This window comes from Prionailurus viverrinus, chromosome A3 (genome assembly GCF_022837055.1).
Source record: "Prionailurus viverrinus isolate Anna chromosome A3, UM_Priviv_1.0, whole genome shotgun sequence".
NCBI classification, from domain to species: Eukaryota; Metazoa; Chordata; class Mammalia; order Carnivora; family Felidae; genus Prionailurus; species Prionailurus viverrinus.
This window is the reverse complement of record NC_062563.1, coordinates 23989170-24013573: the sequence shown is the minus strand read 5'-3', so window position 1 is coordinate 24013573 and position 24404 is coordinate 23989170. Positions and strand designations below refer to the sequence as shown.

Below are 24404 nucleotides of genomic sequence, written 5' to 3'. Positions count from 1 at the left end.
CCTCCACCTCCTTTCTCCTTCTCCTTCTCCTCCTCCTCCTCCTCCCCCCCCCTCCTCCTTCTTCTTTTCCTTCTTCTTCTCCTCCTTCTTCTCCCTCTCCTTCTCCTTCTCCTCCTCCTCCTCCCCCCTCCTCCTTCTTCTTTTCCTTCTTCTTCTTCTCCTCCTTCTTCTCCCTCTCCTTCTCCTTCTCCTTCTCCTCCCCCTCCTCCTCTTCCTCCTTCTTCTTCTTCAAGTTTATTTATTTTGAGAGATATAGAGACAGTGTGAGTAGGGGAGGGGCAAAGAGAGAGGGAGAGAGAGAGAATCCCAAGCAAGATCCAGGCTATCAGCACAGAGTCCGATGAGGGGCTCAAACTCATGAATTGTGAGATGATGACCTGAGCCGAAACCAAGAGTCAGATGTTTCACTGACTGAGCCACCCAGGTGCCCCAGTCTCCACCTCCTTTCTTTCTAGCCTCTTCCCCAGCAGTGTCCCAGAGATCCTGCATCTGTGTTGTGATGCAAGCCAAAGAAAAGCCACAACTGTGAAAAGGTGGTGTCCGCTGTCAACCAAAGGAGAAACCTGGCTCCCTGCCTCCCTTGCCTCAAGCAGAAGCTAGACTGAGGCTCTAGAGCTATGAAGGCAGTGCTGTCCAAGCCATAGTTGGGAACTTGATCTCACCAACATGGGCGGGGTGGAGGGGAGGGTTATAGGGTAGGGAGGCACAAATTGAACTTATCAATTCTACCTAAAGCCCCTCAGTGGCTTCCTTGCACCTGTGAGATGACAGGCCAGGCTGCTCCAGGTCCCGGGCGCACCTCTTTGCAACCATGCAGGTCACACTCCGAGACCCTGTCACACTGTTGGCAGAGTGTGCTACACACTGCCCTCCCCCCACCTGCAAGCGACCCAACACGCTGCTCCCACCACTTCATATTGCCCACCCCTCCTTCAAAGCTCCTCTGGGACGCCAGGGTGGGAGAGGCGTCCTTCTTCCACACTGCCACAGCACCCTATGCCCTCTCACTCTGGCCCAGAGCAGGTGCAGGGCAGTACCTGGGAGTAGTGATGCTGGACCATGTTTCTGCAGATTACACCTACTTCTACAAGGGCCGGGACTACTGGAAGTTTGACAACCAGAAACTGAGTGTGGAGCCAGGTTATCCACGCAACATCCTACGTGACTGGATGGGCTGCAACCAGAAGGAGGTGGAACGGCGGAAGGAGCGGCGGCTGCCCCAGGACGATGTGGACATCATGGTGACCATCAATGACGTACCAGGCTCTGTGAATGCCGTGGCTGTGGTCATCCCCTGCATCTTGTCCCTCTGCATCCTGGTGCTGGTCTACACCATCTTCCAGTTCAAGAACAAGGCAGGCCCTCAGCCTGTCACCTACTATAAGCGGCCAGTCCAGGAGTGGGTGTGAGCAGCCCAGAGCCCTCTCTGTCCACTCGGTCTGGCCAGCCAGGCCCTTCCTCATCAGGGTCTCAGGGGCAGCTCTGGCCACTGCCCACCGGGGCCAGAAGGGCCCTAGGCCAGGGGTCGTGCAGCTGAAGTGGTAGGTACATTGGCCTAGGCTGAGCATGAGGCAGGGAGTGATGGTGGCTGTGCCCCAGGGTGGGTGTCTGGCAGCCAGTTGCCAGCCTTCTGTCCTGGGTGAACTGCTCCCTACGCAAGGGTATAGGCCAGGCCCCATCAGGAGGCAGGGACCAGGCCAGGAGGAGGCCCTGTGGTCACTGCATCCTGTGGTTATCAATGAGGCACCACAGCTCTGTTCCTGGCTGGACCCAGCACCTTCTGTGGAAGCCAGCACTAGCACTCTCAGCCCCCTCTGGGAGATGCCACCAATCCTGGTCCCCCTTTGCCAACACCTGCTGGTCAGATGTCCCCCCTGCCCCCACCCCACTGTCCTCCAAGGCTACAAGACCCCTGCTGCCAACATGGTGGGCAACAAGCCCGGGTTTCCGCTGCTGGCATACAGCAGATCCCTCAGGAAACCTGCTCCACATCAGGGTCTCCTTTGAGATCTAGGATTTAGGGTCACATGTTGCAGGCAGTGCTGTGGCCCAGCGGGGTCTGACAAGGACCCAGCTGTCACGTCGTGAATATTTAAATGTCCTGTTACTACTGTTTTAAAAGTCCCATTCTGCAAAGGCTGTTTGAGGCGTTAGGTGAATTAGAGGTGACTATCTTGGTGATGAGGCCAGCGTGGCCGGCCCTTCCCCAGGAGACAAGGACCAAGGTGCTGCTAAGGCCACTCTAGCGCCTAGACACCCCAGGAGCTGGACCTGCTCATGAGGCTAAAGGTCTGGGGCAGGAGCTGATCCCATCTCTGGAGGCTGATCTGAGTTCTGACTATCCTCCACTTCTCTGTCCCTCTCCCCATTCTCCCAGTCCCCAGCCCTGTTGCTTATGGCCTGGGGCTCAGCCTGACTAGCTAGGTGAGGCAGAAATGGCTCCAGGCCAACATTCTCATGGCTTTGGGGGTAATGGGCCCAGGGCAGCCTTCTCAAGTGTTCAGAGCCCACACCCCCAGTTACCCTGAGGCCAACTCAATCTCTCAGCTTGGAAGCAGTGTTTATACAAGCTTGGCCCTTGCTAACCCTGCTCACTGGGCCCATCTGCCTGCATTGCAGTCCCAATCCTAGGGGCCCATCCTTCACAGTCTCTGGAATTCCTAGGGCTCAGCTTGCCTCACTCCAACCCAGTGGAGGCAGCCCTGTTTGTCACTGAAGAGCCCTAGGCAAGACTAATGGGTTCAGTGATGCCCACTGGCTCTCTGCCAAAGCCAAAAGGTGGTACATCTTCAGGGTGCTGGCAGAGTCTCCGATGCCACTCTGGCCCTCTGGGCCTGCATGGGCCTCGCCCCTACCCTGTGGCCTCTGGGCTTTGGGTTGGCTTAACCTGTAGCAGACAGGGACTACTATTGCCCTGGGAGCTGTCTTGAGCAAAATCTCTCTTGTCCCAGAGGCACCTATGTGGGTCCACTATGTTCCCGGGCATCATCCTTCTGTCTTTTCTCATTTTGACCAAGGGCGGGCTCCCTGGGGTGGGTGGGGAAAAACTGCAGAGATATTAGTGATTCATAGGTTTGTATAGTGTTTTATACTTTGCAAAGCACTTTATTAGCTCATACCTGTCCACTCACATGAAACTCGTGTAGGCCCTGGGAAGCCTAGGGTAACTCTCACCGTGCCCTCAAATGAAGCACAGAGAGATTGTTTCTTGCCCAGGCCATCGGGTGGGCTGGCTGGGCCTTGGGTCCCCACCTATGGACCCCTCTAGGGTCCAAGATGAGATCAGAAGTGTCTCTTTTATCCATCTTTTCCTGGCCTCCCTTCTCCCCTTCCCGGTCCCTCTCCACTCCTCAGGTTGGTGCTCTCTCTTTTTGAAAGCTCTAGGCTCCCCAGGCTCCCCATTGGCTCCTGGTACTACCAAGGCCAGCTGAGAAAGAGCAGGAGATGGAGGCAGGCAGCTCAGGCTGCAGATGTGAGGGATGCAGGGCCAGGCCCAGAGAGGGCTCAGCCTGGAGGCTTCCAATCTCGGATTCTCCTGTCTTGTGGTCATCTGTTTGCCCATCACCCCAGGACAGGGCAGACAGACAACGGGGCACTGCACTGGGGACCCCAGAGCCCAGCTTCCCCTCGGCCCGGGGAATATCACAGCATTTCAGTGTCGGTCACATTTTAAACTGATCAGCCTTTGTATAATGTTTTTTAAATCATTTCTAAATAAAACAAAAATACAGAGTGTGTTGTTTTCTTGGGATATAGGAACAAGGATCAGGTTCTGGGAGTGGCCTTAAGAAACTTCTGGGAGAGGGGGAACAGGGTGCTTTGGGGTGTCTGGGAACTGTCCCATGCATCTCATCTACCAGCCCAGCAATCAAATGTCCCCTCTCTCAAAAAGGCTGGCCCCAGAGGCCCAGTGTTACTGGGGTTCCTGGCACACAACCTGATAATGCCTCACTGGGATCCAGGATGGCAAAGCAAGCCCCCCCTAGGAGAAGTACAGGGAGGGTCACTGTGGCAAGGTCTTCTCCGAAGCCAAGGCACATGGTGCCATAACCAGGGACAAAAGCAACGGTCCGGTTCTTAGCAATAAGGAACAGACGAGAGGAGGTGAGGTCAGCAGTCTTGGGGGCTTACCAGGAGTCCTGGCCTGGTTCTGGAAGCCAGGGCCAGGAAGGGCTGCCCCAGAACCCAGACGGCTGGAGAAGCTGTAGGGTGGGGGTGAGCACGAAGGTTTAAGCTGGTTTGGGTGCAGGCTAAGAAGCGAACAAATTCGGAAGGAACTAGAGGCGAGCCGGTGCCCCATGGCGAGGCTGCCGAAGAGGCCCTGCCGAGACCTCCTTCCAGTCCTCCGTGATCTATCTCCTCGACTCTCCGAGCCTGTCCTGGGCGCCAGGGTTGGAAAAGGACGACAAGGGAGGAACATAACAGCACAACAACAGTTGGCAGCTGGCAGTAACTGCGGAGGGTGTCGAGTCAGTACCAGGAGGTGCAGGTGATGAGGAAGCGCACATCGTCCAGTGGCCCCCAGGGACTGGGTTCAGGCTGGGGCCGCTCAGGGGCCTCAGGCGCCCCGGGTTGGGGCTGGGGCTGGGCCTGCACGGGCTCTGGGGCGCCCTGGCCGCCGCTCAGCCGAGCACCCATCGTCTGCAAAGAGAAGCCGTTAGATGCGGGTCAGCTGCACGCGACCCGGTCGTCCCGCCACGCCCCGGCCCGACCCTCCTCTCTCACCGCGAGAGCCACGGGTCTCCAAGGTCCCAGAGCTGGCGACTGCACTCCGCTGACCTGCGTACTTGCGCTGGGAGGAGCCGGCGTCGTGACCTCACCGCACGCAGACCCCGCCCCCTAGCCGCTGCTGCGGGGTTGCGGAACCGACCCCACCCACCAGTAACTGGCCAATGCTGCTCCAACATCGCGGGGCCCCGCCCCGCACACAGCAGGAGACTGAAGGAGCCGCCCCAGCAAGCCACAAAGGACTCATCCAGACGCTTCCTGGCTCCACAGGCACTGTAGCTAAGGGAGGGCGCCTGCCAGTTTTCTGAGAATCTCCATGGCACCTGGCAGCCAGGCCAGCAATCTCCATCCACCTTGGTCAAAGAAGACAAGACTGCCCTGAAGCCAGGTGCTCCAGACCCCTTACAGGTCCTCATTCGGGCCTAGAGGAGAGCTGGAACATTCTCATCTCTTAAGCCCCAGAAGTAGGAGGCTGAAGTCGCATGGAAAAGGCTAGAACTACAGTAGAGAGTGCTTCCTCCTCTTGCCCTGGGACAATCATCAACCCCCATCCTGATGATCCTGGGAGGAGGGTGGGAAATTGTGAGACTGGGGGGGGGGGGGGGGGGGGGAGTGTGTGTGTGTGTGTGTCCTACCCACTTTCCCCCAGAACAATGCTAGGGAAGGAGGGTTGCAGGTGGAGGCCCCCAAACAACACATTCAAGAATAGCCAGGCTGCCTTTTAATGGGGGTGGTACAGGAAAGAGAGTGGTCAGTCAGGAGCCGTTAAGGCCTGACAGACAGCACAACATGGCAGATGTTTGAAGTAACTGTAGATTCAGGAGATGGGCACAGGTGAAGAGCTGGGCATTCAGCCACTCACTCCCAGTCAGTTCTCTGCCAACTGGCTGCCTGGCTGGGTGGGGCAGAGGGAGCCAAAGTCCAGAGGCAGGAACCCGCAGAACAGCAATGGAAGGTAACTCAGGTGAGGCTAGAGAGAGAAGGAACACTGTCAGTAGGTGCTTCTCAGAGCATACCCCACCCTTTATTCTTAAGATGCTTGCCTCCACCCTCACCCCTTTGTTCCAGCTCAGCCCTGAAGAGCCACATTCAGAGCCCTTTCCAGATTACACTGCTTCCTTGAGTCACAATCCAGTCAGAACTCTCAATGCTTAAAAACTAACAGTAACTCCTTCCCCACTCAACTCAATTTGTTCACTGTTATCAATCACAAACCAGAGCCTCAGACCTCAAGTCCAGCAAACATCAGAGAAGGGAGTAAGGGGATTCACAAGAGAAGGGATGTGCCCAGACCACAAATCCCTCAGTGGCAGGGATGAGGCCAGAACATTCTTCCTGGAGGTAATAAGTACGTATACAGGGGCGCCTCGGTGGCTCAGTCAGTTAAGTGTCTGACTTCAGCTCAGGTCATGATCTCATGGTTTGTGAGTTCGTGCCCCGCATAGGGCTCTGGGCTGACAGCTCAGAGCCTGGAGACTGCTTCGGAATCTGTGTGTCCCCCTCTCTCTGCCCCTCCCCTGCTCATGTTCTGTCTCTCACTCTCTCTCAAAAATAAACATTTAACAAAAGAAAAATTACAGGAGATATAAAATACATGTACAATTATAAAACTAAAGTGCATACTTTTTAAAAAAAAATTTTTTTTGTAACATTTATTTTTGAGACAGAGCATGAATGGGGGAGGGACAGACAGAGAGGGAGACACAGAATCGGAAGCAGGCTCCAGGCTCTGAGCCATCAGCCCAGAGCCCGACGTGGGGCTCGAACTCACAGACCGCGAGATCGTGACCTGAGTTGAAGTCGGACACTTAACCAACTGAGCCACCCAGGCGCCCCTAAAGTACATACTTCTAATCAACTACCTGACACCTTCATTATCAGCTCTCATGGGCACCTCAAACTCAACAGGTTCAAAACCAAAGAAGGATAATGAGTTTTGGCTCTTCCTTTCCAGTATCCATTTCTGTTCCTTGCCTAACTGCATAAGCAAGAACCACCAAAATACTGACCAGTACTGGTCACTGTGGGCAATTCTGCCTGACTTTAAGAGCAATTTCTGAAGTTTTACCATTAAATACAACATTTGCTATAGTTTTCTTGGTAGGTACCAATTACCAGATTGCAAAAATTTCTTCCTGTTCTTAGGCTAAAAGGTGTTGTTGTTGTTGTTTTGTCCTTTAATTAAATGATTGTGTATGTACTGCCTTCTTTGTAAGATTCTATGTTCCACAAGGGCAGGGTGGGTATATCTTATTCACCAAATCACGATTTTCTGGCACGTTCAAAAAAAGTTACTGAACAAATGACAGAACTACTGTACCACTTTCCTATTCAGACCCTTTCAACTACTCTCTCAATTCTGATTCCCCATCAGAATTACCCAGAGAAACTTATTAAAATAAATCAAACATGGTTGGGTCTCACTCCAGAGTGAATTGGTAACTGGGGCGTGATGCCAGGAATCTATATTAACAAGCATCCCAACATAGACTAAAGGTCAAAATTACAGGCCTACAGTCAAAACTTCTTGACATGGGAATTGAGGGTCTTTGACACTCTGACAATATTACCTTGCCCTTTCACACTCTCCATACTTTCCCACCTCTGGGTCTGTCTGAAGTGCTTTCCTACTCCATCTCTGCATATTCAAATGTCTACTCATTCCCCTGGGCCCAGACTAAATGATTTGCCCCCCACAAAACCTTCCGGGATACCAGAGTGTTTCACTGGAGCTTCCTGAGCCACCTAAGGCACCTTTTATCTCTTCTTTGAAGGCAGTGAAGAGTTATGTGTGGCCTCTACAACTTCTCGGCTACACTGTGAGCTCCTAGAGGCAGGACACAGGGCTAAGTTGCCTGCCTATCCTACATGGAGCCCTATCGACAGGGCTCAGTGAACATCAGATGAACAAATGAATGAAGAAGGGAGAATGAAGGGTAATTTTGCCTGTTGTAAAGTAGGGGGTCTGTCACTGGGTACTTGCTCTACTATGGGCATATGGGGTTTCTATCCTCATAAAGATTGCTGGGATACTTGGGTGTGGCATGCCTTGAGAAGAATCCTCAATGGGAAAAGGTGAATATCAGCACCTGCTGCTCCTCCAAAGGAAAAAGAGATTCCAGAGCCTCATACCCCAGAACCTCCAGGGTTAGGCCCAAGATCCCACTTTTTTCTTAAACCCACAAAAATCCAGACGATTGTGATTTTGATGCAATCCCCACCCCCAACAAGTCCTTTAGGGTCTCCTTAGTTTCTAAGAGCAACTTCCCCTCCTTCCCTCTGCAAACAGCTCTTTTTGGTCTCAGGCTCTGGGCTGCTGGCTGGGGACACCGACACACAAGCACACACAAACTACAAAACAATGTGGTCAGTGAGAAAATAAGACAGACCAGAGGGAAGCTTTGCCCAGAGAGGGGACACTGAGCTGAGTCTTCAAAGATGGGGATGAGCAGATACTCGGGCAATGCTCACTGGCTGTACCTTGTGACTGCTCAGCAATGCACAGGTGTGCCCTCACACACAAGGACCTACCAGTATGAATGCAGTGTGGACCCATCCTAGGTGGCATCTCCCTCCTCTACCCTCCAAAGGCAGAAGAGAGACCCAGATACCTGTCAATGAGGGAATCCCGCATGCTGGTCGCAATGGTGCTAGGCTGGGCTTCATTCAGCTTGAAGACACTCTCCACCACTGACAGCTCTGTGCTGGTTGTGTCCAGGCCACAGAAGGCACACCAGTCATTCACCACCATCCCAGCGGCAATTACCTCGCTGCCTCGGTTCACAGTGCCTGCCTGCCAAGGGAGAGCTCAGTGTGGATCATGGCACCAAAAGCCACAGTCCTGCCACTCCCTGGCGAGGACTATCCCCAAACCCCGCTCCTTGACCTGCATCCCCAATCGCAAACTGTGACAGATAATAACTCAGATCCTTAATGCTAGGCAAAGGATTTGCCTCAGGAGGAGACAGAGATCAGAGAAAGGAATGCTTACCACAAGGGGGACCTGAAGAAGAGAAGACAGCTCATCTTGGTCTTCAATTGAAGTCTTGGGATGTACCAGTCCTCCCTGATTGCTGAAGACACAGTAGCTTCCTACTAGCACCTGGTCAGCCACTGTCTGTCTGAAGACTTCCACCTTGAGCACATCAGCCAAGATTTCTTCTGTTTCCTGTTAGCCAAAGGCACTGTACTCAGGGCCCAGAACTTCCAGGTCAAGGAACCAGGGGCCCTCCCAGAACCACCCAGGGCTTGGCTCCCTAAGCCCCTCATCCCTCTGCTACCTAGCTGCATATGGAAGCTTCATGCAGAAAAAGCAGGAAATACAGGTTGGAGCAGAGTCTAGACCAGCTATGGAGTCCCTAATAGCTGTGCATGCCCTGAAGAGGCAGGGGCTGGTCTCCACATCACCCTCTTCCCTCTAACCCACACTCAAGAGTTCAATTGTCAATCATCTTTCCTGGTCCTGGTTGCAGGATGGGACGGAGCAGTCACCCTGATTTTGGAGGATTAATACCCTCCTCAGCTTCTTTCTGGCACTGGTCACACCTCTAGTATCACTATTATCACTATTCCAATGAGTGCCTGAAATCTGAGAGCCCAAGTATAAAGAGAAACCCCTAAGTCCTGCCTGACAGGCAAGAACAATGACTAACCACTGACTAGGCGGGTCCTGTGACTCTTGGGCGAAATTGGGCTACCTTACCCTGTCCAGGTCTGGGTGGACCAAGGCCACGTAGTCGTTGCAAGTGGTGACATTGCCCAGGGCTGAGAGCCGCTCCTCCACCCGCCGGATCTGCACTGAGTCTGGGAGGCAGTTGCGAATGTGCTGTAGCTCCTGGTCAGTGGTGTTGTTGGGCACCAGGAGACCATGTCTGTTCCCTAGAGATCCAAAATTAGGGGGTGGGGCAAGAATGGACCACAAATACACAAGTAGCCTGCTAAGCTTTGGGGGTTTTAGATACAATCCAGCCCAGTCAGTTTCCCCAGGAAAGCTTTAGGCCCAGACCCCAGCCCGCTCACCCATTGATCCATACAACACCCAGGGGACCAGGAGTCCCATTGGGCAGGCCAGAGATAGCCCAGGAATTTGTTCCAACACACCCTGCCCATTTTGCCATCATCAACCAGGGGGGACCAGGACTAACAAGAGGAGCTCTTGGCGTTAGCTATATATTTTGCTACTTGAAAACTGAGGTTAACACTACACACCTATCAGAATAGCTAAAATGTTTAAAAGAATGCCAATACCAAATGCTGGCAAAGATACATGGAACAACCAATAGGAGTATAAATTGGTCAACCACTTCAGATTATTATCTGGCATCACCTACTATATAGAATATCCGCATACCCTGTGCCCAACCAGTCCTCTCCTAGGTATTACACATCCAACAGAAACATGTACATGTGTTCACTGAAAGACATAGCAACCCTATTCATATTAGAACTGAAAACTACCCTAATGCCCACTGGTCAACAAAATGGATGAATATAATGTGGTATATTTACACAAAACACAATACGAATGAACAAACTACAATTATATTGTGACAACAATAACTAAACCTCTGCCTGCCTCCACAAGAACACAACTCTTGAACTTCTAAACTCTGAGTTACACCCATTATATATTAAAAAAAAAAAAAAAAAACACCAAGCGACAAGTCCAAAGGTCATAGTTAGGGCCAAAGAGTGTTTGGCCTGAATAAGAAAATACTCAGAGGCTAAGGTCATCAGGCTTATGATTTAAAAAACAAACAAACAAACAAACAAACAAAAAACTCCCATATGACCCCAATGAACAGAACTAGAAATAAGGGGTGACAGTAAAGGGAGACAGATCCAGCTCAAATAAAGGACCAATGGCCAGACTCAACAGTGCTGAGAAGTAGGGGAGTGGGATAGGGATGCCAATGGTAAAGCCAATTTAAGACTTAAATGGATAATGAACAAGATGACCCAGAATCTTAGCTTGTCATTTTGTAGAGGCAGAACTGGATCCTCAGAAAGAGGAAGCAACTTGCCCAGAGCCAGTGGCAAGGGAGAGAGGACATTTCCATCTTCCCTCCCAGGTGTGGAGGGAAGGTGTGGTACTTGGTGAGTCACTTGGGTTCCTTGAATCTTGGCTTCATCATTAGTCAGATTAGGCCAATAAGGCCTGCCTGCCAGGGTCTTCGTGAAGAAGGATTGAAATCAAGTTTAAGAGTGAAAGCACTTAAAGTTATTTGTTTTCCTATGATCCAGAAGCTTTTGCCAGTGATAGTCCCTGATCTGAAAGCACTTAAAAACAGGGTCCGGCACAGGCCAGAGAGATTCTCTAGTTTCTGGAGATAATGGATGAAAGCCGGAAAATCCAAGGGTCACTAGAAGTCCCCTCCAAGGCTACAATTAAAGGCTCTGGGAGGATCCACTCCCTCGCTCAGCGTCTGGCTTACCCACACACATGCGCCCGATGATGCGGCAGCCAGCGATGGACGCGTGCACCACGGGGATGGTATCGGCGAGCTCGCCCTCGAACACACTGTAGGGATGTGGATTCAGTGGTTAAGGAGCTGAGGGGTCTGAGTCCCCGACTCCCAGCACCCTCTCAGCCATCCAGCCACCCCACTGCCAGCAGACACCGGAGCTCCCGCCGCACCTGTAGAAGTTCTCCGACCCTCCAATGGCCACCAGGCAGTAGGTGTTGGTGAGTTTGGCAAAGCAGCCGATCTCACAGTTGTTCTCGAAAGACGCTCGGACCGCCATGAGGCCTAAGGGCTGCGGGACCGGGAGTTCAGGGCCAACGAATCCTCTCCCGGCCGTGGGTCCGGGTCTCCCGGCCTCAGCCCTTCAGGGCCCGCCGCGACCGCGCCCCTCTTGGCCCCTCAAATCTCAGGTCCCGCCCACTGGACCCCTCTAGACTGTCTAGCCCGGAATCCTCCGACTACCACTCAAGACGCGGGGAGCCCAGAACTGTCCCTTCCGGCGTCCCTCCACACCCGCTCACCAAACGACAGCAACCACCGCACGCTTCAACAGCTTCCACTCGGCCCTAGGTAGGTTTCCGTTTCCGCCTCAGCCCAGGGAGACTTCCGGGAGAGCTGAGTGCCCCCGCTTACCCAGGCCGCCACCGTAGCTCCACCCTCTGGGAGGAGTCTATGGTTGCAAGTGTTCCGGTCTGGACCCCACGTGGCCCCGCCCCACGCATGCTCTCATCCAATCATTCCTTCATTCATTTATTCAGGAGCTTTTTAGGAGGTACCATTGACCGAGACCTGTGGCTGGTTGGATGCGAGGCATAAGAGAGGAGGAGCCAGCGATGTCTCGAAGGAGACGAGTTGATGATGGAAGTATTTACTGAAGTAAAGCCTAAGGAGAAAGACTAGGTGTGGGGAAAGTGACATGCCGAGTGTTAGATTTGGGACAGACGTCCAGGCCAAATCTGGAGCCCAGGGAAGAGTGAAGGGCTGAGATTTGGGGCTGAAGCCTGGGGTGGATGAGTCACCCACGGAGGCGTCCAGTAGGGAGAAATGAGACCAGGACAAAGGTCGGAGAAGGAGACGTGGCCAAGAAGTAGAAGAAACCAGTCTGAAGAAGGTATTGGAGAGAGGGAAGGATGGATGAAACCGGGTCTTAGGGAGGGTCCAGATGGGCAGTGGTGTGGATGCTGACTGGCTTCCACTATGCATGTCCTTGGTCACTCACTCAGGACCCACTATGTCCTCGAGATAGATGGTAGCACTCAAGGGACCTGCTCTCATGGATGAGATGAACTTGATCTACATTTTGTAGAGTCTACACAAGCCCCAAAGCCTCTCAGAATGGCACAATGAGGGTAGAGGGGGCTTGGAGCCCTGTCCTCCCCTCAGCCCTTCTGCAAACATCCGTCTCCCTCAGGGAGCCCTCCACAATTGGCCTGAATGGTCAATTGGCTCTTCCCCAGCCCTCAACGTGAAGTTCCACAACTCCACCTTTCTCAGGACACACCAGGCTGCTGCTGGGTCATAGCATGTCTGCCTTTATTGATTTGTATTGTGTAAACTGTCCCAGGCAGGTGGTGAGCTCAGGAAAAGACAAAAAACCTATCAGAGCCTATGCTTCTGTGTGTGTGTGTGTGTGTGTGTGTGTGTGTGTGTGTGTGTGTGAGAGAGAGAGAGAGAGAGAGAGAGTCTGAGTATCCACACCCTCTATATCCTCCCCAGTTCATCTCAGACCCACTCATCCTGTCCTGTCCTTGGCCTCTCTTCACCTGCTTCCCTCTACCAGGAATTCCTTTTCTCCTCCATCTGTCCAATCCTCCCCATCCTTCAAGGGCTGACTCAAAGTCTGCCTCCTTTGAAACTTTCCTCACCACTCCACTGTCACCACCCCCTGCCACTGATTCCTTGAGTTAGATACAGCTCTGTCTTGCCTGCCATTGGTTTATGTATTTATCCTTATCTCCCAGGGCCTGAGTCTGATTCACTTGTCAGCCCTGTGGTAGGTACACAGCTTGAGCCAAAGAAGATACTGGTTGCTGTGTGCATACCTATGTGTGTGTGTATGGTGTGTGTATGTGGTTATGTGCATATTTATTGTCTGTGGATCCTGAGGGGTCTACAGTGTGCACTGAATGCATATATTTTGTTTTGCTACTCATTTAGCCATATTACATTTATTGAGTACCTGTAACTAGAATTCTGAGTGTTTGGGTTTATCACATGGACCTTCGTTTACTTACTGAGTGTCTATGGGTATTCAGTTTGTGGGTATGAACCCTGTCAGGGTGTTGTGTGTGTTGTACAGGCATTTGGGGCATCTCTGTGATGTGTGTGTTTTGTGTGCATGGGGACATGTGAACTGTTGATAATGGTGTGTCATGTCTGTGCAAAAACACAATCTTAAGCATTAGGGACACGGGTTTGGGCCCCAGCTCTGCCACTGATTCCACTTGGATCTGATTCCAAGCAAGTCATCAAACTCTCTGGGCCTCAGCTTCCACATTTATAAAATAGGGAAGATAGTACCTATGATCCTAGAAATGTATACCTGCTAGAGGTCTATCTTGTAGAATGTTGTGAGGATGAAGGATGAGAATTAACCTGTGTAAGGCACCCAGCACAGTGGCAAATGGCAGGTACTGTGGTTTCTATTTTCGTGTGTGTGTGTGTGTGTGTGTGTGTGTGTGTGTGTGTGTGTGTGTGTAAACAAGAATTCTGAATTCAGTGAGTGTCTAACTTGAGCTTCTAGACACCCTCTGCTCCCCATGCAGCCCTGCTGGAGAACCCCAGAGTCTGGAACCTGAGTAAATCTAGAATCCAAGTAGATGGAGGAAGGACATGTCCTTGCTGGGAGCAGGACTAGGACTCAAAGCGGCTTCGGAGAAGTTTGAACTTGGACTTGTTGTACTTAGTGATGAGGTCCAGTTTGCTGTGGCCCAAGGTCAACCGCTTCTCATCCCCTGACAGGCCATTGCTACTGCCATTGTGATGGCCACCTGTGGGGCCCCCAGGGAGGCCAGGGTCAGGTCCTTGCCTGGTGCCCTGCAATTGATGATACTTGGTAATGAGGTCCAGCTTGCTGTGGCCCAGGGTCAGCCTATTCTCATCCCCAGAGCCCACTCCAGCCTTTCGAGCAGGGCTTGGTCTGGGGAGACCACTGGGCCCAGGCCCCTCACCCCGGAATGGGCCAAACTTTGTGATGAGGTCCAGCTGGCTGTGGCCCAGGGTCTGTCGTCGCTCATCAAGACTTTGCTTGTCAGCCCTGGCTGAGGAGTTGGCTTCAGGGGGCACTCTGGAGCCCCCAGCCTTGGGATACTGTACCAGGAGGTCCAATTGGCTGTGGCTGTGGTTTGAGGACAGCCTCTTGTCCTCTGGAATTTGATTGCCAGGTCTGGGGGAACCTGACTCAGGGGTACCCCCAGCACCCTGGGTCTGAGGCAGGAGATCCAGCTGGTTATATCTCTGGTTTGGGGACAACCGCCTGTCCTCTGGAGCCTGCTCTCCAGGCCAGAAGGAGCCCAAGCTGGGGTCAACCCCAGAATCAGGGCCTCCAGCTTCTCTGGCTCTGGGGAAGGGGACAAGGAGATCCAACTGGCCATGGCTCTGATTCAGAGACACCTTCTTCTCCTCCACTGTCTCTAGGGCTGTGCTAGGTACCCAGCGACTTCGTTGGGGACTAGACTCCTGGCTTCTCAGGAGCCCATTCTCTGGGAGCCGGGATAGGGCTGAAACACCCTGGGGGAAGGGGAGGAGGGGGCGTTGGCGGGCAAGCATAGGTGACCCCACTGCCAGGGTCAAGGGGCTGGCACCATTGTGGTTGAGGGCAGGGGAGGACTGGGACCATGGGGACACCCCCAACTTGCCTAGATTGGACCTGTAGGGCCCTGGCAGGGAGCCATGGTTAGGGTCAGACAGCTGGCGCTTCAGAGAGGGCTGGCCACTGGCCCCGCGGCAGGCAGGGCCCAGGGATGAGGACCCCATACCCGTGTCACTGCAGCCACCGCCTCCTGGTGGACTGAGGTAAGAGGAATGGTCCATTAGAGGTGAGCGTTTGATGCTGCTAAGGCTGGTGCTGGAGGGTGAGGAGGATGCAGGGCTCAACACACTGGGCCGGAAGCCCAGGGCCACTGTGGGAGGACACAGTGCCCTGGGAGATACGGGACCCTCACCACCGCAAAAGCCCTCCACAGGCCGAGACTCGGCATACAGACAGCGGAACTCCCGGTCAAAGTCTTCCACGATGCGGCCCCTCAGCTGCAGCACCATGCTAGTGTGGGCCTGGCTGCAAAGCCAGGTGAAGCTGGGAACAGAGGGTCAAGGTCAGAAGGCACAGTGCAGGAGCCTGGGGCTGGGGGGGGAGTCATAACCAGGTGAACATACCAAGACAACTCCACCACCATCATTAGGACCCACGTGAGGCGACAGAGCTCTGACTTCAGAGTCTGTGCTAGTCCTAACTCAGCTTAGAGGACTTGGGCACATGGTTTCCCATCTCAGGGTCTCAACTTCCCCATCTGTAAAATGGACTGGGGACGAGAGTCCCTGGAGTCCCTCCAGTTCTGAGGTGCAATATGCCAAAGGCATTAAAGTAATCCTTCCACAGAGTGAGCTCCTCCAGGGCCCAGTGGGGGTTTGTCTTTCCCCCCCACTATGCCCTGAGGCCTGCACAGTGCCTGGCACTTGGTAGCCGTCAAGTCCATGTTGCAAGGTTGGGTGGATGATGGTAAATTCAAGCTGCCAGATCCCAGGTGCCCTCACCAGCCGGTGGCACAGCCCCCCGCCCCTCTCTCCCCTGTTCCCTGTGCTCACCTGTAGCTGCCTGCCACCACCTGCTCACAGTCGATGATAACAAACTTCTCCAGGGCCTGCCCTGTGAAGCGGCGGCCGGCCTTGCTGCAGTATGTGTCCCCACATGTGCTCCGCACACGCATGTTCTGGGCCAAGGAGGGAGGTAGGTTGGGTGGTGACCTTGAGAGAATGGGGCTCAAGCCACGTCTAAATCCCTTGCAGTCTCTAACCTTAAGCAGCTAAGGAAAGTCAGGTCGCCCACTCCCATTGACCCCCCCCCCCACATGCTTACTGACCCTTCTGCCCTCCCTGACTCCCCACCCCACCCCCTGGTTACCGCCCCTGTTCCTCACTGACCGGCAGGTGCCCCCCGTTGAGGTCCATCTTGTAGCACATCTCCAGGAAGTGCCTTAGGTGCTCCTGAGCCAAAAGCAGGTAGACAGGGACACCACGCCGGCTCGAGGCCTCCATGAGGTCACACAGAAGCTCCATGTCCGTGAATATATCCATCACGACAGCTACCACCTGGAGGACATAGGGAGAATTTCAGCCCTGCCTGGGATATTGCCCAGCCCAGGGGTGGGGGCTGAGGTCCCAGGAAAAGAGAACTGGGCTTAAAAGCAGGAGGCCAGAGCCTTTGAGAACATCTGGACTGGAAGGGCTTTTAGCAACAACCTAGCTCAGAGGTTCTTAACTTAGACTCAGCGGGCGTTCCACTGTCTTGAATGCCCAAAATATGTTTGAAAGCTTCGGTGTGCATATTTCTGGGGACAGAGGGTTTATCTGTCATGGGCTTCTCAAAGATGTCTGTGAGGGGACCTAGGCCAAGAGTAGGGAAGGAGTCAGGAGCAGATACTAGACCCCAATTCCCAGTGCAGGCCCTCATGCTCTCGCACTAGCTCCAGCCCTAGTGCTGTCAAAGTTTCCCTCCTCAAGAATTAGAGCTGCAGGCCAGTTATTGGGGGCTTTGAGCCATTGGCCAGACCTGCCTCAGTTTCCCTACAAAGCTACAGAGGTCTAGTGTGGTATCTTATACCCACAGACTCCCTCACTTCCACCCACGCCAAGTGAGACCAAGTTTTCTGCTCAGTTGAGGGACTGGGGCTTGTGGTCTCCTCATCTAATGGACTGCCTCACAGAAGCCCTGAAAACCCCCTCACACCATCAAGCCCCTTCTTCCCTTTGCATATATCTGCTGTGAGAACCACCTTTGTCATCCAGGCTGAGGCAAGAGGTGCAAAGCACTGCAGCTCTGGAGCCGGACAGAACCGGGTTCAAATCTGCGCTCTGCTACTTCCTAGTGATACAGCCTTGGGCAAGTTTCTTCACCTCTGCGAGCCTCAATTTCCTCGTCTGTTAAATGAAGATAATGATAGCTACATCTCATAGTTATGAGGAATTCAATGTGAAAATACTCAACACACAACAGAAGCTCAATAAATGTTCCTTTCCTGCTGCCTGCTTAACAAACAAGGACATTGGCTCACAGGAAAAGGAAGCCCTTCCCAAGGTCACTCTGAGAGTCAGTGCCAGCCCAGAGTGGAAGCCTGGCTCCTGGCCCAGAGGTGGAGAGTCTAGATGAGGATGAGGAGGCAAGTGCTGGAGGGTGCCCTAGTCCACGGCACAGGCCTGGCTGAGGGTGGGGGGAACAAGGTCAGGTAAGAAAGATCAAAGGGGCAGGGGTGACAACAGCAGCCACCTCACTAATAACCCCATTCCCAGTGCTAATCAGGCCCGGCCCTCCCCTGCCTCGGGCACAGGCAGGTTTGCCAAGGAGGCTCTGGAGGCACCTGGGAGATTCCAGCTTGCTGGCTCCTGATCTCTGCAGCAGGCTGCTCCCCCAGACAAAGACACTGAGTCTAACCCACCTCAAATCCTTCGTGGGGTCATCTGATCCATTCCCCTGCCTCCTGAGTCGGAGGTCAGGGCTCAGGAATGAAGCTATGTTAGTCTGTGGCTGGAGCCTTCCCAGATACTGACCATGGGACTTGCTCTCCTCCCCCTCTTCTTTCTCCTGAGCCCCAGCTCCCCATCTCTGAGCCCAGAAGCCCCCACCCCTCTTCCCTTTTGGTGCAGAACTATCATCCTGGCCCTCAAATGCCATGCTGAGGCCCAGGCACCAGTGACTTCTTCCCCGTTTCAGGCCCAGCTGGAGATGCAGTATATGAGGGGTGAGGTGCAGCTGGGGATGTGCACCAGGAGGCAGGGCCAAGCCTGGGTCCAGGGCCTGAGTCAGGGCCCCTTTCTCTCCCCCTGAGCTCTATTTCACCAACTGACTGGACCTTCCTGAGCAAGTGCCAGCCCCTCTCTGGCCTCAGTTTCCTCCTCCATAAGTCAAGGGGGTGATTCAAATGTTCATCAAGGTTGGACTTCTTAGTTTGGGAGCATAAACTCTCCAAGAATCTGATGAAGGCCATGGACTCTCTCCCAAGAAAGATGCAGAGAGGATCCCTCCTAGCAATATGCCCAATTTTGCCTGCATTTTTAGGGTGTCTGGTGAGTAATGCTCTTGAGTGTCAAGGGATTACCAAGGTAAATAAAACACATGCCCACCCTCTAGGAGCTGGTGATCTGATAGAGGCCAGAGGTTCTAGTCCCAGTACTGCCCCTAAGCTGCTTTATATGGCCTTGGGTTGGTCCCTTTCCCTCCCTGGGTCTCAGTTTACACATCTGTGGAATGAATGTCTGAAGATATAAGGCCCTTACCGTGCGGGCCTGGCTGATGAGAAAACGCAGAAGGTCCTTGATGTTCTTGGCCTTGTCCCGCTGGAAGTGGACCACAGCCTGGGTGGGGCTGAAGCCTGTGGCCTGCGGAACCTCAGGCCAGCCCAAGTCCAGGTCCGGGGGGTCTATGTCAGAGGCCATGGGGAAGTAAGTGCCTGAGGTGATTTCAGAGAGCAAGCTGAGGCGGTCAGGCCCTGAGGCCTCCAGTCCCTGGGCCTCGCTGAGCTCAGGGCCCCCATGCACATGGCTGGTCATGTAGTCCACGTCCAGAGCACTCAGGAAAGGCAGCTCCCGCTCCTCGGAGATGACCCGCAGGTAGGCGGCCTCGCCCCGCTCCAGGAGGGCGTCGGCCGCCAGCCGGGCAGCCTCACTGTGCTGGAGCACCAGCGGTGAAGCCTCCCGCCACCACGGCCGCTTCAGCTCCTCCACCCGGCCCCGCAGGGGTCCCGCCATGCCCTGGGCCCCCAAGTCCCCAGGCCCTAGGCCTCCGAACATTCCTGCCCACCTGGCTGCCCTCACCCTCCAGTAGGCTCCATGGCCTGCACTCTGGGCCGGCTGCAGCAGGAAGAAGATACCAATAGAACCACCTCCTGCCTGCCTGCCCCGTATGTGCCAGGGCCCCCAACACGTTGCCACCCTAAATCAGAGCCATGCTCCGCCCCATTGCCCCTGGCCTCTGGAACCTGTCGGGTCAGCCTCACCTGTCTGCCTGCTGTTGAGACTCGCCCGCTCAGGGAAATGGCAGTGCCAGGCCCTTAGCACGCACTCCTGCCCACCCCCACCCTGGCACCACCCCACCTTCACCTGCCCCAGCCCCACCAGGCTCCCAGCAAGTTTCCTCCAAACCCTGACCTTCCAGAGCCCCCATAGAGGTTGGATTATGGTCCAGAGGGGCCCAGTCCTGTTCAGACACACACATGCACAACACACACACATACACTCGTGCGCACACACACACACCAGGGTGGATAAATGACTCAAGATACCAAGATAAAGACGTGAACACACAAGTAGATAGGCTAACATGTCATATGCAGACCATACGTTTCGATCAAACCCATGTGAACTGACCCAAATGTTAATTCAGAGACAAGCCATAACCCTAAACATACCACGGTGGATATCACAAGCCTTGGCACACCTTGCATACAGGCCCTAAATAAGAACTGAAGAGGGCGTCACACAGAGCTGTCAAGGACATCAGCACCTATCTGTCCCCCATCTGGGCCCATCTGCTCCCATGATGGCTCTGCCACTCTCTACCTCCCTAAGTGTGACACTCACAGTCCACTGCCCACCCCCCACCCTGGCTCTGAGTCCATCCTCCAAGGATTTCCAGCAGTGGCTTTTACCCTAGTCCCCAGGAACAGCTGGGGAGTGTTAAAATGCAGATCCCCAGGATTCACCCATCTGAGATCCAAATCCAGAAAATCTGAGTAAACCTCTGAAGCCTGCTTTTTTACAAGTACCCCGGTGCACCTGGGACGGTGGACCCAGGCCCACCCCTGAGAAATGCTGTTCCACATGGCTTGGCCTGGCATGGGCCACACCACATTCTTCCTCCCCACCTCAGGGGCTGCGTATTAAATGGCTCATAAGAAAGGTTGTTTTAGAGGAATGGGGGCACACTGCAAGGTCAGGAGGCAAACAGAGCTGGCAAGTTTCTGTTCTCTGCCCCTAACAAGGGCCACAGTCCCAGAGTCCTCAGTAGCATGAGTAAGAGGCTTTGCTCTGGAGAAGAGGGGACAGTAGATGGCAGTTAGTTAGGGAGGCAGGCCAGGCAGAAGTGGTCACAACAGTGCACAGTGCCAACTCACGGTGCTACCCTTCTAAGGTGGGATGAGGTCCAATGAGGATGGCCTGGACAACAGGAGACCTAACATCATGTCTCACAACCCAGTATAATACTGATTTCACTTGCTTTATCTGGTCTGTGATCATGTTCAGACCAGACACAGGTCCTTCTATGTCCATGAGGCTTCACACAGGGCCTAACACATTCATGGCAAGGAGCAGAGGGATCTAGGGGTTCCCATGTCGAGCTGGGCCCTGGGACCCAAGATGAATGGGACTGGGGCTTGGTCTTTGAGGATCCTAGAAGTGAGGGGCCCAGGGGTCAGGGTAAGGCCAAGAGGTGAGATGCTGGGCCATTCCATCCCATTCCAGAGGCAGGGGCAGACACTGGAACACCAGATGCTCTAAGGAGGTCCTTCACCAGGGGTGGGGGTGGGGGATTACATGAACGGTAAGAGATTGGGTAAACAGAGCCAGACCGTGGGAGGGTAATGAGCTGTAGGGGTATCCGGGAGGCAGGGCCCTCATTAGGGCCTTATCTCCAGATTTGTTTGCGGGTAGAAGTGGGCCCTTATCTGGGCTGGAGAACTGTTCCTGAGAGGGGAGACAGGGTGTTTCTGTGTTGCTGGGTTCCTGTGTTTATCCCTCAATGTTTACACATCTATCTGATGATACATATTGTTGGCTATTTTTATAAAAACTATTTTTAATTGTGGAAAAAGACTTATAAAGTTTACCATCTTAACCATTTTTAAGTATACAGTTCAGTGGCATTAAGTATATTCATGCTGTTGTGCAACAATCACCACCATCCATCTCCAGAACTTTTTCATCTTCCCCAGTTGAAACTCTGTACCCTTAATTAAACACCAACTCCCCATTCCCTCCTCTCCTCCAGCCTCTGGTAACCACCACTATTTCTTTTCTTTTCCTTTTTTAAATGTTATTTTTGAGAGAGAAAGAGAGAGAGTGAGAAGGGGAGGAGCAGAGAGAGGGGAACTAGAGGATCCCAAGCAGACTCTGTGCTGACAGCAGAGAGCCCAATGTGGGATTCAAACCCATGAACTGTGAGATCATGACCTGAGCCGAAGTTGGACACTTAACTGAGTCACCCAGTTGCCCCACCACCACCCTACTTTCTGACTCAATGAATATGACTACTCTAAGCATCTCATCTCAGTGGAATCAAACAGTATTTGTCCTTTTGTGACTGGCATAGTTCACTTAGCATAAAGTCCTCAAAGTTCATCCATGTTGTAGCACATGTCAGAATTTCCTTCCTTTTTAAGGCTAAATAATAGTCCACTGTGTGTATTTACCACGTTGTTTATCCATTCAACCACTGATGGATACTTGGGTTGTTTCCACCTTTTGGCTATTGTGAATAATGCTCTTTAAACACGGGTGTACAAATTTGGCTCTAGAGTTTTGTGTATTTCCCTCCGTGCTGATGTTTGTGTTAGATTCTTTTTTAAACCCAGCCCCATTCATCTTGGGTCCCAGGGCCCAGCTCGACATGGGAACCCCTAAATCCCTCTGCCCCCTGCCACGAATGTGTTAGGCCCTGTGTGAAGCTTTGTGGACATAGAAGGACCTGTGTCTGGCCTGAACATGATCACAGACCAGATAAAATGAGTGAAATCAGTATGCTCAACATGGGGCTTGATCTTGCAACCCTGAGATCAGGAGTAATGTGCTTTATAGACTGAGCCAACAAGGCACGATTCTATTTCTGTAATTAAAAAACAAAACAACAACAAAAAAAACCCAACACTGAATATCAGTAATTTCATATGGTTCAACTCAATATATATACACATGCCCATGCATAGCTGTACCTGTGCATGTAATGTACATGTACATGCTATCTGTTATGTTTGTATGTCTGCTTGGCTGTCTTTAAATATCTAGCCATATGTCAGTGTGCATTTACCTGTGTCTGCATGTGTGTATGTATATATTTGTGTGATGTTTGGGTGAAGATCTGTTTGTGTGCATGAGTGACTGTGCAGCGGGGGAGGTCTTTGACCCTAACTCTGCAGTGTGGTACTGGGTGCGTGCACAGGGAGGTCAAGTGAGCGGGGCAGAGATAGGAAGACAATGAATTGAAGTGAAAAGGGCTCCAAGGTATCACTGACACGCTGATAATGAAAGCGTGTAAGTCAAATCAAATCCCCTAGGTGGCAAGACTAGCCCCTCCCATTGGATTGAATGGGTAGAGGGCAACCAGAGGGTAGACAGGTATATCCTGGCCTCAGGGCTGGGCCTGGTCTGGGGACCCAGAGTGGTAGGAGCCGTACGGATAGCAAAGCCTGGACCCTGGCGGCAGTGTGTTGGCACAGGCCCCTTAATAACCGTTATTAAAGGGAAGAAAAATATTTTCCTGTCCTGGGGATGTGTCAGGCGCCTGCCTGGCATCATTCTGCCATCCTGGGGGCCACTTCACCTTGTCTGTGGTCTTTTATAAGCCAGGTGGCGCCTGGGCAGATGACTGTCGTGTGGGGATGGTTGGAGCCCATCAGATGCAGGCTGCTCTGATGCCAGCACTGCCGCGTACATTTTATGTGGCACTTCTGGGTGGGGGGTGACAGTATTCCTGGGAGGAGCAGAAAGTAGGAGAGCCAGGGTGTGCCCAAATCCCTTGCATCAAGGCAAAGTGACCTAAGAGCTAGAGACACAGGAACAAGCGGTGAAGATATAAAAGGGTGAGAAAGACTCCAAGATGTGCAGAATGACATTCCGGGCTGGAGGGCTAGAGGGGCGCAGGCATGGCTACTGAAGGAAGATGGGGGGGCTGTGGTGCAGGGAAAGGGCTGCTAGAAAGGCCTCTGGAGCCACACTCTGAAGAGGGCCTTGCTGAATTGCTGGCTCTCATTGTCCAGAAGATGGCAAAAGGTTGGCAAGATTTCTAGAGTGGTATTTTAGGATGACTTACGAAACAGCCCCCCAGGGGGAGAGTGGCCCAAAGCACCAGACTCGCAGGAACAACCCACATGGGTGTGGTTCACTGTTCTTGAGCACCACACGGGCCTTCAGGAGGTCCCACTCGCTCTGGCGCTTAATGAGCAAATGGAACAATCACAACTCTGAGCTACAGTGGTTTAATCTGTAAAATGGGACCAACATCACCTCCTTCACCAGGTTTTTGTGAGGAATAAGTGGGCTATTCTTTTATTCTTTTTTTAAGTTTATTTATTTCTTTTAAGAAAGAGACAGTGCAAGTGGGGGAGGGGCAGAGAGAGAGGGAGAGAGAGAATTCCAAGCAGGTTCCGCACTGCCAGCGCAGAGCCAGCCCAATGTGGGGCTCAAACCCATGAAGCTGTGAGATCATGACCTGAGCAAAAACCAAGAGTCAGACGCTTAACCAACTGAGCTACCCAGGCCCCCCATAAATGGGCTATTTTATGGCAAGTGCCTGACCAAAAGGAGGAGTAGTAGTTTAGTACATGCTGGATTCTAGAGCTTTCTCAGGCCATGAAAGGGCAGGGGCTCAAGTAGAGGCCTGAAGACAAAAGAGGCCTGAAGCAGCCACTGGGGAGCTACTTTGGTCCTTCTCAGACCCCTTCTAGACCAAAGGCTGGCTCTGAATGTGAACATGGCCCTCTGGCCACATCAGTGGAGTGTGGCTGTAAGATTTGGCCTCTTATTCCAGCTCACAGAAGACAAGGTCCTCTCTTCACCCTCCATACACAGATAAGCATTCTGGCAGGCAGATCACAAGAACGAGAATTTGGGCATTCTATTTTGTAAAGGTGGCCGAGTCTGGGGTCTAGACTACAGACACTGTGATGATGGTGTCTCCCTTCCCTCAACTTCCCACAACCCACTCATCCACCTTATCCCATCCAGTTGTAGACTTGTTCTCACTGTTTCTGTAAGGGGAGGGAATTCCTACTCTACTTTCCAGGAGGA

The 24404-nt window shown here is 53.0% G+C and overlaps 4 protein-coding genes across 9 annotated transcripts in view; 1 reads left to right on the top strand and 3 right to left on the bottom strand.

Annotated features, from left to right (window-relative positions):
• MMP24 (matrix metallopeptidase 24) overlaps nt 1–2996 on the top strand; it is a 73600-nt gene extending 70604 nt beyond the window's left edge. For all 5 annotated transcript variants that reach the window (XM_047851785.1, XM_047851782.1, XM_047851784.1 and 2 more), the window contains one exon: nt 1072–2996. In XM_047851785.1, coding sequence (XP_047707741.1) covers nt 1072–1409 — 338 coding nt within the window. In that variant the 3' untranslated portion in view covers nt 1410–2996. The remainder of the gene's footprint in view (nt 1–1071) is intronic.
• Nucleotides 2997–3079: 83 nt separating this feature from the next.
• Nucleotides 3080–4842, bottom strand: MMP24OS (MMP24 opposite strand). Its single transcript, XM_047851791.1, has 2 exons — nt 4726–4842; nt 3080–4641 (listed from the first exon to the last, which is right to left on the bottom strand). The coding sequence occupies exon 2, from the start codon at nt 4636–4638 to the stop codon at nt 4471–4473; it is 168 nt and encodes a 55-aa protein (XP_047707747.1). The 5' UTR covers nt 4639–4641; nt 4726–4842; the 3' UTR covers nt 3080–4470.
• Nucleotides 4843–5426: 584 nt separating this feature from the next.
• Nucleotides 5427–11865, bottom strand: EIF6 (eukaryotic translation initiation factor 6). The gene is made up of 7 exons (XM_047854048.1): nt 11714–11865; nt 11366–11484; nt 11163–11248; nt 9431–9606; nt 8720–8896; nt 8340–8521; nt 5427–5698 (listed from the first exon to the last, which is right to left on the bottom strand). Exons 2-7 carry the CDS (start codon nt 11470–11472, stop codon nt 5689–5691), a joined length of 738 nt encoding a protein of 245 aa, XP_047710004.1. The 5' UTR covers nt 11473–11484; nt 11714–11865; the 3' UTR covers nt 5427–5688.
• Nucleotides 11866–12704: 839 nt separating this feature from the next.
• Nucleotides 12705–19349, bottom strand: FAM83C (family with sequence similarity 83 member C). 2 transcript variants are annotated; one of them, XM_047854047.1, is made up of 5 exons: nt 19204–19349; nt 18681–18853; nt 16332–16499; nt 15996–16120; nt 12705–15486 (listed from the first exon to the last, which is right to left on the bottom strand). In XM_047854047.1, exons 2-5 carry the CDS (start codon nt 18837–18839, stop codon nt 14046–14048), a joined length of 1893 nt encoding a protein of 630 aa, XP_047710003.1. In that variant the 5' UTR covers nt 18840–18853; nt 19204–19349; the 3' UTR covers nt 12705–14045. The 2 variants fall into 2 exon arrangements, with proteins under 2 accessions (XP_047710003.1, XP_047710002.1); XM_047854046.1 differs by having other exon boundaries at nt 18681–19349.
• Between the last annotated feature and the right edge of the window lie 5055 nt (nt 19350–24404).

Coding starts and splice junctions, on each gene's coding strand:
- EIF6 (XM_047854048.1), bottom strand. CDS start 11,472: ATGGCGGTCCGAGCGTCTTTCGAGAACAACTGTGAGATCGGCTGCTTT. Junction 11,249..11,365: donor GGGTCGGAGAACTTCTACAG/GTGCGGCGGGAG, acceptor ACATCCCTACAG/TGTGTTCGAGGGCGAGCTCG. Junction 8,897..9,430: donor TCCACCCAGACCTGGACAGG/GTAAGGTAGCCC, acceptor TTTGGCTAACAG/GAAACAGAAGAAATCTTGGC.
- FAM83C (XM_047854046.1), bottom strand. CDS start 19,193: ATGTTCGGAGGCCTAGGGCCTGGGGACTTGGGGGCCCAGGGCATGGCG. Junction 16,500..18,680: donor TCATCAGCCAGGCCCGCACG/GTAAGGGCCTTA, acceptor TATGTCCTCCAG/GTGGTAGCTGTCGTGATGGA. Junction 15,487..15,995: donor GTGGTGGCAGGCAGCTACAG/GTGAGCACAGGG, acceptor CTCTGTTCCCAG/CTTCACCTGGCTTTGCAGCC.
- MMP24OS (XM_047851791.1), bottom strand. CDS start 4,638: ATGGGTGCTCGGCTGAGCGGCGGCCAGGGCGCCCCAGAGCCCGTGCAG.